This window comes from Ambystoma mexicanum, chromosome 8 (genome assembly GCF_040938575.1).
Source record: "Ambystoma mexicanum isolate Mex_15411 chromosome 8, UKY_AmexF1_1, whole genome shotgun sequence".
NCBI classification, from domain to species: Eukaryota; Metazoa; Chordata; class Amphibia; order Caudata; family Ambystomatidae; genus Ambystoma; species Ambystoma mexicanum.
In genome coordinates, this window is record NC_090929.1 from 377,667,322 (window position 1) to 377,680,161 (window position 12,840).

Below are 12,840 nucleotides of genomic sequence, written 5' to 3' on the forward strand. Positions count from 1 at the left end.
CTGAGGGTATCCTCCCGAACAGACCTCGAGAATTCCTTGCTTCAGGTGGTCAGAGAAGGGCTGGCGCTCTCAGATCCCAACCGTGGGACGGACGAGCAAGGGAGGATCACTTGGATGAGGGAACCCAAGGTTATGCTCGGGAAAATGCCTCAGGTGAGGCACTGTAATAACACCAGGGAGGAGGTTGAAGTTCTCGAGGACTTTATAGGCTATTCCAAAGTCAACCCCCTCCCCCACAGTCATTTTCACTTATCAAAATCCAACAGCCCCTCCTTGTCTGTGAAGCCAAATAGGAACCTGAACTAAGTTATCGTGGGGAAGTAAATCTTGCAGAGTCCCTACTTTCCGGCTACCTACCCTTGCGAATTTTCCACAACCCTTAGGACGAGGGAGATCATTTCTTATGCCTCTTTTTCCCCATGCTGCCCAAAAGGATACTTGGAAACTCTAACTCCCATCTTTTCCGACATCAACAATTCCTCACACCATGACAGACAATGGGTTGGCACCTAAACCGTTCAACTGACATGTCCCTACAGAAGGGTCAGGCAGAGTCGGGCCATTGACAGTAACCACGCACACCTGACTGCCCTTTACCTTACCCACAGGGATAAAGGCGGCAAACGAAAGCACACTTCAAGCAAGACGGAAAGCACAAGGAGACATTTACACCAAACCGACAGTACAAAGGTAGGAGAAAAGCTGTGAGACCTGGAAGGACGACAAAGGGGGAATTGCCCTTGCCCTTTTCAACTCAGACCTGCAAAGCCTCAGAAATGGAAATCATAAGACTGAGAGTTACAGCTGGCATGCAAAGCCGCAGAGGGCAATGGTACATGAGGGCCTCTCACATTCATAACGCAGGCGGATAGGCAAGCTGGCTACTGTGGTACTATCTTTGACGGTGTCTAGTCAAAGGATCGAATCCTAAGGGTCGACAGGTCAAAGGATCGACACCAAAGGGTCGACAGGTCAAAGGATCGCATTTTTTTATTATACTTTTTTGGGGGGTATTTGTTTAGGGAAAAAAGTGATTTTTAGGAAAAAAAGGGGGGTTGGGGAGGAACCCCCCCAAAAAAAATCGATCTTGTGACCTGTCGACCCTTTGGTGTCGATCCTTTGACCTCTCGACCCTTTTACTGTCGATCCTTTGACCTAGAACCATATTTGACTCCAGAGAACAAAGAAGCCAACGGGTTCAGCACAGCTGGTGAGTCGGTGGAAACTGATAGAAAAACAAATTGTGTTGAGCACAAGGTTGCAAGTTGCAACATTTCGAACACAAGGAATTTACAAGAAGAAGAACTTGTGTGTGTGTGTTTGTACTTTAAAGAAAGCCCAGTTGAGGTCCAGGTGCAGGGGGTCCAGCGCCACATGGGAGCTCATTTGATAGACTCTGAACGGGACCTGTTTTGAAATTACAAGAACCAGAAGGCCCTAGGAAAGGATGGTGTGAGGTGTCAGAGTGGTCCTACAAGGGTCATGTCTAATCCTGTGTACAATCGTAAGTCTCTGACCCATTGCCAGAGGAAAGCTAGCGGAAGGGAGACCCACTTTCCACTACAATTTATGAATTGTGATAATTGGCAAATGTGAACCTGACAGAGGGTTGCCGAAAGAAAGTTAGAAGGAAACCCTGCTTTCTGATGAGAATGAGCAATACATGAACTGTATTAGGAATAAATTAACTGTGTTGAAGAAAGGCCCTAGTGAACCTGACGGAGGGAGGTCTATTTTTGCAAGGAGGATCCGAGCCTGGCAGAGAGAGGTCCTAGGGGGCGAAGAGGGATCACCCAAGGTGCAAGACCACAGAGAGAACGTTTGTTTGTTTGTTGTTCATTAATCAAGAATAATGCACCCGTGAACATTCTGCCCACAAGAGTGAACCCGGTCGAGGGTTGTCTCCATTGGGAAGGTGTTTAAAAAGGACATTTGAATATAGCAAGCAATATCTGGAAGGCCATGATGAAGCCGACGGAGAGAGGCCCAGGTTGCAAGAGGGATCTGAGTTTAGCGGAGTGAGATTCAAGGGGTAAAGATCAACCGCCCAAGGTGTAAGAGTACGGAAGGAACATTTATTTTGTTAGTTTGTTACTTTGAATCAGCAGACCTTCCAAGGCAAGAGACTTTTGCAGGAAAGAGACTTAGCCTCTGAAGGTTTTGATATCATTGAACTGGAACTTTGAACCTCCTGCTGGTGAGACCCAGGAGTGTGCTGTGCTCAGAAGTCCCTCATTGTCCCGTGGTTAAAACGCTGGAAGGGAGACCCAGCCATACCATCCTGACTTATCATTTTGTGAACACTTCTTTCTTTTCTGGTCAACATTATCGCACACTCTTTTTGGTAACTTAGTACTAAGGATTGGCAATAGTTGTATTTTAGTATAGGCCCTTTTCTTTTGACAACACGCCAGTAGGACTGCCTTATTATTATTTGATGGTCGTAGCTTGCTCCCATCTTAGATGTAGGTTTAGATTAGGCATTTATCTCACCCATTAGGTTCAATAAACACCCTTGAACTGTGATCATGTGTGTCTGTCTTTACTGTTGCCACCATGAATTCCTCATAGGTCCTGGGGATCAGATATCAGGCTGGTGAGTACCATTTGAGTTTTTATTTTGGCCTGATGTGCCGCAGGAAGTAATGCCAGGTGTCATTGTCACGATTCTCTTAGAGGCTGTAGCAATTAAAAAGAGCAGGGCGTTTCAATCAGGTACACATGAGGAAGGCGGGCGGTGGTGCACAGTTCTGTGCATCGATCCAACCATATTACTAAGGGACGTGTCTGATGAGCAGTTGTTTGAAGATACTGAAGACACAGGAGAGATGGTCTTTGAAATTGGGGTTCCTTGCCAGATAGCGATAGAGTATAGGGAAGTATTACAGACCATGCTCATTGTTAAAGGAATGGTTCGGTCAAAATTGTTTATTGTCCCTACGGGTCGGCCATGTGTTTTTAAGCCTAAGTCGCTCGATTTTAGAAAAATGTCATATGTTCCTTACCCGAGTTTTCGTCCATTAAAGGCACGCGAAAACAGGCACCAGGGTGCTGCCGTTTTGTGATAATCCAATCACTTGCCCTATCGCCCTGGCTGAACTGCTTTTGCGGCACTAAATCATATCCCCCGCCTCTGAGCCTGTCATCAGCAGACGCGTACCGCCCATTTCACAATGCCAAAGCACGTCTCGTGTCAACAATCGCTGCGCTTCAGCTAATGACATGTCGCCATGGAAATGGCAAGACGCCTCTTTCCTCAATAAGAATAAACAGATCATTTTACAACACACAGCAGCAGATTTTCGAATTCCATTCCTCTCTCTGTGTTACTTTGAGTATTCTGTGACTCGTTTCTGTGCTCTGGTCAGCTACCTTTGCCGCTTGTAGCCCGTGTGAACACCTGTATCATCGCTATAAATTATTTTAGTTTGTTTACCACACAATGGCTACAATAATGCCCTACATGTATGAGCCCGAGTATACCGAGGAGGAACTACTGGAAAGGGAAACACGCGAAAACGATGGGGCTTCGGACGGCAGTTGGCAGGACGAATCAACGGATGAAGCCGCTGGACCTAGTCGCATGCACAGTGTTTCCACCTGGTGCACATGCAATTGGTGCGAGTTAATGCCAACCGAGGAGGAGAACTGCTGCTGCTGTGAAAACTCGGGATGCGTGGCCTACATTTCGGAAGGTGAGCCACGACCGCAATGCATCACCGAGCTGCCAGACATCAGGGCAGCCTGCCTCACACGGTCCGTGTAGAGGATAATGATGGTGCTTATGCACGAACTTCGCGCAACTGTTCGTCGTCGTAATCTGAGTAACGAGTAAGTATAATCTGCTTGTGATGCCACTACTATTTCATGGTCATCTCCTATATCATTGTAACGCATGAAAGTCGTTCAATAGTGTGCAGTGTCTAGATAGCATTTGTCCGAGCAGAATGCCATTAGTTACAAGAATTGTCATTGACAACAAACGTTTAATCAACTTATCTTGGTTGTATCATTATTTTTCACAGGTGGTACCAGCTGGTGGCCTATCGTTCCTTTATATGGTGGAGGCTTGGACACCGCGTTTGAAGAGTAATACCCGCCTGTGCCGTTCGTGCCATAAGAGAAACTTTCCTGAGTGACAGCGGTCAGTACAGGGATTTTCCCTCGCTGTGCTGCAACCTGACCTGTACAATGTGTAAAGTTTTGTATTTTTGTGCCATCAAAAAAAGAAACAAAATAAAACACCACATATATTTTAACAACGGTTGTTTCGATTTTCTTAATGAATCAAGTGGGTCTCCATTCAGCAGTCTTCCTGTGCCTTGTCTGCACGCCGACTGGCCCATCCATCCATCCATCCATCCATCCATCCACCCACCGCCCTCCCCTATCAAAGGCGAAGTATAACTATATAAAGTATAAAAAAGTGGTTAGTTTTCACAAAAACAAAAGTCCATAACAACAAGTCCAGTGGATGTGCGCTGCCATGGGGGGCTGTCAGGGGTGCGAACGGCCAAGGTGCCAAACAGCATGTACACTTCAAAAGGTATCCCACGCCAAGGGCCCATCACTCACATGACCTCCTCAGATTTGTGTCTCCAGGCAGGGTTCCCCCTTGAAGCAGGCCGCCCCCCCTGAAATCCACATAGTGTGTCTCCATTCAGCAGTCTTCCTGTGCCTTATCTGCACGCCCCAGGCCCATCCATCCCACCCCCTCTATCAAAGGCGGTTCGCGCCAGTGGATGTGTGCTGCCATGGGGGGCTGTCAGGGGCGCGAACGGCCAAGGTGCCAAACAGCATGTACACTTCAAAAGGTATCCCACGCCAAGGGCCCATCGCTCACATGGCCTCCTCAGACCCCGTGTGTTCGGCCAGGACCCCTCCCTCACGCTGGCCAGCCCCCGGCAAACCACATAATATCACGACATACACACGTCATTCATTCACAAACACACCCCTGCTTGTAATACTTTATAAACCACTTGATATGTCTCATGAGAACATCTTTGTGCTTTGCAAGTCAACTCCTGAACTTGCTACCTGAGAACCACCGTGAACTTCTGTGACTGCTTCGAGCAAACTCGTCAGTGTGCTGAATCCAACTGTTTGTTGTTCAAGGTAAGGCCATGTATCCTAGTCATATTTCGTTGAGTTTTAAATTTCTATCTATTTGCGAGTAGAGTACTCAATAGTGCTATGTTCATTGGTCTCATTGATATTGACTTGAGTTTCCATTGTTATGCTATCAATAGATCTATTTATTTTCATCTGTGTCAATTGTCATCAAATTGCATCCTTCGGGGTCCAGTCTATAATGTAAGCATGTTTCCTTCTCGTGCAAGACAGAACATCCAAGTGACGAGTCACATGTTCAGAGTTTAGTCACATCATTTATACATTTCTGCAATTGATGCAAATACTAAACCGCATATGATGAACTGGTATAGTTCCTGCGACCAAAACAATCCTTGCATTGAACATTGTATGGTTCATTTACTTTTGTATCACATTTTTATTCATCAAGATTGTATAATAATGTCGATATTTACTTTTCAGAATTTTCAACAATGCCTGCCTGTTCGATTAGCGGTTGCCCTTCGAAGACCCATGCTAAATCTGAAGGCACTACAATGCATGTATTCCCGAAAAACTGTTGATCGAATAAGAGAATGGGTCAGACATTGCAGATATACACTGGATGAGCTGGAAAGTAGAGTTCAACAAGTCTTAGAGGACAAGAGGGGTGATCGATACCGCATCTGCAGCCGGCATTTTTCCTTGAACATTTACACAACATCTTGGGTAACAAAGAAGAATAAATGGCGAACGACACGAAAATTGCTAGTGAACGCTATTCCCACTCTATTCGTCCACATTCCGCAACTGGAGAGTCAAGTGTCCGGATTTAGCTTTAGGCCTTGCGGTAGTGTGTAGGTAGCGGAATGGATTCATTGATATTTTAGGTGTTGTGTCCCTTGTAATACTTTTGACATTGATATGAGTGTATAGCTTTTTGAATAATGACATTTATCAATATATTCTTTTTCGATTTCATAACCCACAAACAAAATCTATATATGGGCACAGGGAACTGTGCTATATTGTGCATTTTCAATAGCATTACTCTCAAGTATTCTGTCTCCTTACATGGAAATTTTTAATATTGGCATTTCATCATCAATCAATAATTTACCTTTACAACTGCTTGACTATCCCTCGAATCTGAAGCAAGAACATTCTACATCCGCAATTATCAACCACATCTAGCGCGTATCAGGTAATCTTACTTGGCTATTCCGCTACAGACTTGTTTTATGTATGTCAAGTAATATTTTTATTGTATTGTGTAATTATTTTACCGAATGTTTGGTTAGTGCTTTCCAATTGATATATACCTCAGTTATCGTCCACTGGAGTTTGTTTTCAGTTATGATTAGTGTTATCCATAGTAATGCAAGTACTGTCTTTCAGGGAGATGCTGAAGTGTCCACCACATTGACAACATCCCTAGATGTTCTTCAGCAGCACGAGGTATGGATACTGACAGCTCCATCGAACTAGATCATCAGAGCTGGAATACTTGTCGTTTGATTGTTCTACACAATGTTTCATTCGTGGTTAGCCATTAATATGTCATTTTGCTACTCATGAGCTGACTATTTGTCTTTCTGTTTTTTATTTCACAGATGCTATGAAATTTTCACTGTTAGTAGTATCACTCCAATTGTAACTTGGTTACGTTGTCAATTTTTTTCTCCTGATGAATGTTCCATACTTGCCTTGAGGAGCAGAAACATGTCGAGATATCTCTCTGTATTGTAACCAGAGATTTAAATTTATGACACATTGATCCTAACTGAAGTAGAGTACTACATTATGGGCCTCATTACACGGTAGGCGGTAAGGGTTTACCGGTACCGGTATTTTACCGGTACCGGTAAACCCTTACCACCTTACTACGAGGTCCCTTTGCGGGTTGGAGAATTTAACGCCTGCTTTTTGCAGGCGTTAAAAACCAACCCGCAAAGGGACCAGGGTGCTAATTACGGTACCGCAATTTGCGGTGCCGTAATTAGCAGCTTCCCCATTCCCATTATGCCCTATGGGGCAAAAATGGGAATGGGGAAGGGCAATGGGGGAAGGGGGAATTACCGCCCTACCAACCTTGGAATAGGGCGGTAATTCCCCTTTCCACCAAGGCGGTGCTGGTATACCAAAACACTCTCACCAAAACACTCTCAAAACACTGAGAGTGTTTTGGTATGAGGTGCTGGTGGGCAATCTCATCAGGATTTGTGGGCGAAGGTCAGGGTCTCACCACCTGGCCCTCGGACTGCCCTGGGACCGGCACAAATCCCAGGGGAATGAGCACTATCCTGGATATGGCTAACAGGTCACAGCTTTCCCCAATCTGGCTCCATGGGGATATGGCTCCCTTGCAATAATGCAATCCTTCTGACACACAGGGTCACTCTCCCACCTGGCAGAACCACACCTTTTATACCCTAACTGAGAGTCAAGTGGAGTCAGGCACGTATGGTTAATGTCAGGTGCCTGACATTGCCTGACTCTATTAACGGGACAGCCTAGTGGTGGAGTGTAGTAAGCCTCTCCCTGCATCACAGTGTTGTTTCTATGGGTAATCCTTATAACTCTTAGCTGCCTCTTCCTCATCCCAGTACATGTTGGAAATAGGGAGGAGGAGATAAGATGAGATTGAAAATACCCCATAAAAGCTGAGGGAGATTTGGGAAAGGGGGAATACCATGTTTCGCCTTTAGGTACTCTCCTCCCAATTCCATGTGACCGTCCACTCAGGTGATCCTCCCTCACTTGTCCACCCCAGAGTCGGGATCCAAAAGCAATGCCCCTTCCCTGGCCACCTGAATGGAAAATCCCAGAGAAGTAGGTGGGAGAATACCTTCAGGTTTCACACAGTACCCATAAGCACTTACAATAAAGGCATACTACTTCGATGGGGACACCCCTCCCCAGATGACCGCTCCCCGTTCACCCTGCCCTCACTTCCCCTTAACCTCAATATCATTTTTCTAAACCTTGTTCTCAGGAATGAAATGTACGAGATATTTATTTATTTATTTGTATAGCGTCAAAGACCAAACAAGCCCAGAGGTATCAGAACGCTCACAATACAAACTACAAATAACAGAAAAGCTACATTTGTATCCAATACCATATCACGGGATCAGCACAAAAAACTGTGTAAGGAGATCTTTAAGCAAAGAGGTATGTCTTCAGAATCTGAAACCATTTACGGAGCTGCAAATCCTTAAATCGGGAGATGAGGAAGGGGCAGAGAGTTCCACAGTGTAGGTATGGCACCAAAATAAATCACATTGATTCACAACTATCAGTTTAGTGCATGGCACCGTCAACAGGTGAGCATTATTGGAGCATTGCATCCTACGCAAAGGTAGCCAGGAAATGCTGCTAGAAAAGTAAGCAGAATGCCTTAATCTTTCGACTAGGATCTCATGGCCCTCGGCCTGGTCAGAGATGTAAAAGGTGAGCAATATATTTTGGTCACTGTTGCAAATAGGTTTTATCTCTGATGATATGACTGGAAACCTATGTAAAACAGAAAAGGACACTGAGTCCACACATTTGAATTTTCTGGCAGAACTCTGATTAAATAAATTATTTTTAACATGACCTAACCGAAATTTAAGTTCTGTGTTGCTTTTACACAACAATTAGGGTGCCATGTCATCTATAATGCATTGCCTGGTTCAACATCCTCCGAAGACTGCGGACGAGTATTCCTGCCACTTTCCCTGGCATGTCTTGAAACCAGGTCCGACAATGCTGCCCCTGGTCAACCTGGAAACGAGACATATATCTAAGGTCAGTTCATAAGTTAAGCCTGGTTTGTCCTTTTGCTTTTCTATTAATTATTTCTGAACTGTTCTTGTTGCAGGCTTTTATAACTCCACCTGAAAGAAAAATGAACGGGTTACTACCTAAAAGCACCTGCATTCATGCACTAATGTGCACTCAGTGTAGGGAACTAGTATTGTTCATTTTGCACAAACATTGTCCTTATTGAATGAGTTTTATTGTTTTAAATACTTATTTTAATTCTTTGTATGGAAAATATATGGTCTAAGGACAATTATAAACCTTTGAGTGTCTGTTGCACATACCCTGCAAGCCTCGACAGGCATTTTAACTGAGGTTAGGTTGTCTTGCAGGACCAACAGCAGAGAATGTTTTCTGGGTGCCAAAATGTGTCCTGTAGAAGTGTATTTATCAATATCATCATATAACTTTATTCGTCATATTGCCATAAAAGTACAGATAACAGAATACAATAACATTCACAATGACAAAAACACAGGTAAAACCAAAAAACTAAAAAACGTCAACTAAGACTGCTCAAGTCATGTGGTCACTAAATCCACTCAATGTCCAACACAGGATAATTAAGTGTTGGACATTGCATTCAGTTCCCCTCATTAAGAACAATTAAAATAGAGGAAACTCTTATAAAAAAACAACTACATCCATGTAAAGTGCAAAACTTTAGTAGAAAATTGCATTTGAATAACATTTTGATTTCATTTGAACAATCATAAAGCCAGTAAAACAGTAATTCCAAACTTGAATGAGCTTGCAGTCTAAGATCTATTACCATATGCAGCAAATCATTTAAATATCTGTTAAATGCTAGCCCTTGTAATTGCTATCAAATTAGAGATTCTTATGTTATCAGCTCTATATCCCGGTAAATTACTGGCATATGTTAGCTAGACAAAATACAAAATAATCAAACATGCCATTATATGTATAATCTAAGAAATCACCAGTATATATTTAATTCTCTTGTTGCAGGCTCTAGAGAGAAACTATGCCACCTTCATTTTTACATCTGTAGTGTGGTGGAGTAAGGGTTGGCATGTTTCAATAAGTTTTATTGAAAAATAAAGAAAAGGTCCTACATCTCCCTATCTCTAAGGCAGTGGTCTTCAAACGTTTAGGCCACCACCCTGAGCAAAATATGTGCAAGCCTGCCTCCCCCAAAAATAGTTTTAAAAAAGTATAGCCCCTGGGCTCCCCCACCTACTCCCATCACAGTCTCTGGCCTTCCTCATCCCACTTCTAGCCCAGTCCCTGTACTCTCCTCATCCTGCACCCAACAATGTCCCTGGGCTCTCCCCACCCTGCTGCCACCACTATCCCATGGCTCCCACCACAGTCCCTGGGCTACCCCATTCTGCTCCCACCACAGTCCCAGGGCCAGTGGTAGCTAGTGAATTTTTTAAGTGGAGGGGATGCATTCTTCCACCAGATATGCTATATCGACCGAGCACAGTGATGGAGCCTGAACCAATCACGGGTGATTTTCCCCATCACATTTTTTTAAATAATGGGTTAAAATGTTGCATTTTAGAGCATACCTTTTTAAAAAAATGGGTAAAAAGCCAAACAGTTTGCAATTGGTGCTGGGAGGCCTAGGAGACGGGCATGATATTTTTTTACTGGACATCTATGATAGATGTCCAGTAAAAAGATACCATCCCTGTTCCGTGGGCCCCACAGTGCCTAACACAATCAACATGATTATGTGTGTATGCAAGGCGCTGGGGGGGAAAGCATGGTATTTTTGACTGGACATCTATCATAGATATCCGGTAAACAAATACCATCCCTGTCCTCTGGCCTCCACAGCACCTCAGAAGGATAGCTGATTTTGGCAGGTGGGTAGGGCGATTGTGCAACAAAGGCATTTTTAAAATGTCCTTGTTGTACAACCCTCCTTCCCACCACTTCCCCCACTCGCCAAAATCAGCTCAACTGACCAAAACAAACACACACACACACTCACACAGCAATCACTCTGTCATTCACATGAGCACCTGTCACCATACACTCACTCATAACACAAGCATACACGCATCCATACACATTTAAATAAAACATAAATGAACATAAGCGTACCTTCTGCAGGGGCCTGCGCATGGGTGCTGAAATGCCCTGCTCCAGGCTGCTCTGTTCGTATGTGCGAAAGGCGCAGGAGCTCTCCCTCGCACTTACAGACATGCAGTGCCCCAGCCAGCATTTCCAATGAGCTATGCAAGGTTGGAGAAGGAAACCACCCCCATACTATGCCCATACCAAAAATGCAAAATGCTAGTGTGGGCCACCTTTTTGGCCAATATGGGCTAGTTTGATGAGTTACTTCACTATGAAGCTAGAAGGTTTGACCATTGTTGCTGAATTAATATTCTTTAAATATCACAATTTGCTTACATATTAACAAAAACACCCCCTTGGGTACTATTTAAACAGTCTAAAGTAACTGTGACTGTGACTAGAGGAATTTATATCCATTTGCAAGTGCAGGCCACTTTTTCATTGGTGCCTGAGACAGCTTTATATTCCAGTCCGACCATGTGAGCCACCCCTGTCCATTTCCTCCAATCTAAGAAAAAAATAAAACATTTTATTTTACATTTCATGCTGGGCTCTCGCACCCAACAGTTTGAAGATCTCTGCTCCAAAAAGATATCTCTGCCTAAACAACTATATCTTGGATGCTCGTCATCAGGATGTTTATCCTACAAAAGGGTTCAGCATTCAAATGAAAATTTTACCAGGAGAATGGCTCCCTTCTCCTGATGAACTGGCACAGTCTTTATCTCTTTCACATCAATCTTTTGCTCTAGTTTCTGATTCAACAAATGGAGTCTGGCCAGGAGAATGACTCCCTTCTCCTGACCCACATCGCACAGCCTGCCTTGTGGTATTCTTTAACAATAGTCCTCAAAAGTCTCTTGACTTATGCCCAAGGACTTCTACAAGATTACTTTACAGTTCCAGTCATTCTTCCCCTTCTTTATGAAGATTATTTCCAAATAGCTCTTCCATTTTAGGATCCTCTTTAATCCTTCTTGGATTATCACTGTGACAAGGGAGATTTCTCCCGATGCACTCTTGTCTTTCAAACCTTTGCATATCACTGTGGTGATGAAGAAGATCCATCCACATATTCTATTTATTCTTGGTTTTCAGGGTATCGCTACTATGATGAGGGATATTACTCCTGAGTCTTTCTTGATTCTTGGTTCTGTGGGAATCTCTACTGTGACGAGGGAGATTACTCCAGAGGCTGTCTTGACTCCTGGGTTTCTGGGTATAACTGCTGTAATGAGGGAGATTAGTCCTGAGGCTTTCTTGACTCTTGGTTTTCTGGGTATCACTACTCTGATGAGGAGATTACTCCAGAGGCTTTCTTGACAATTGGTTCTTTGGGTATCACTATTGTGATGAGGGAAATTACTCCTGATGCTACCTTGACCCTGGGTACTTTGGGTATCACTACTGTGATGAGGGATATTACTCCTGATGCAGCTTCCACTCTCTGTTATCTCTGCACTCCCTAGAACCCACCCAGGTTTCCCGTAGTTCCTGTTACCTTGTATGTGTTGGAAACAGTTGTATCATGTTCTTTGTGGGGTCGCAGGCGGTTTGCTGTTCACTCGTCTCTTCCCTATGGTTCACTTGTGCAGCTTGGCAAAGGTCTGGGGCTGGCGGTGTCACAGTCATTGTTGGATCGAGCGGTCACCCTACACACAGTCACGCCACCACCTCGACTTCCCCAGCACTGAAATGAGTTGGCTCCCTTACAGCTCACAGGATCCTTCTGCTGCTTCCACTCTTCCGCGTGTTCTCTTCAGAGTACCAGCTTCTCTGCACAGCTGACAGGTTCCTGGGTTTGAAATTCCCGGGCTTTTCTGGCGCCTTGCTGACTTCTCTCTCTTTCATTCATTCCGTTCTCAGTTTTTATCTTTACTAGCTGGGCCCACCCCAGGGCAGTGT

General features: G+C 44.2%; 1 protein-coding gene across 1 annotated transcript in view; it reads left to right on the forward strand.

Moving 5' to 3' along the window:
- Positions 1-12,840, forward strand: part of LOC138473596 (epidermal growth factor receptor kinase substrate 8-like protein 1) — a 214,113-nt gene that overhangs the window by 195,094 nt on the left and 6,179 nt on the right. The window contains exon 9 of the mRNA XM_069612159.1: positions 8,719-8,865. Coding sequence (XP_069468260.1) covers positions 8,719-8,864 — 146 coding nt within the window. The 3' untranslated portion in view covers position 8,865. The remainder of the gene's footprint in view (positions 1-8,718; positions 8,866-12,840) is intronic.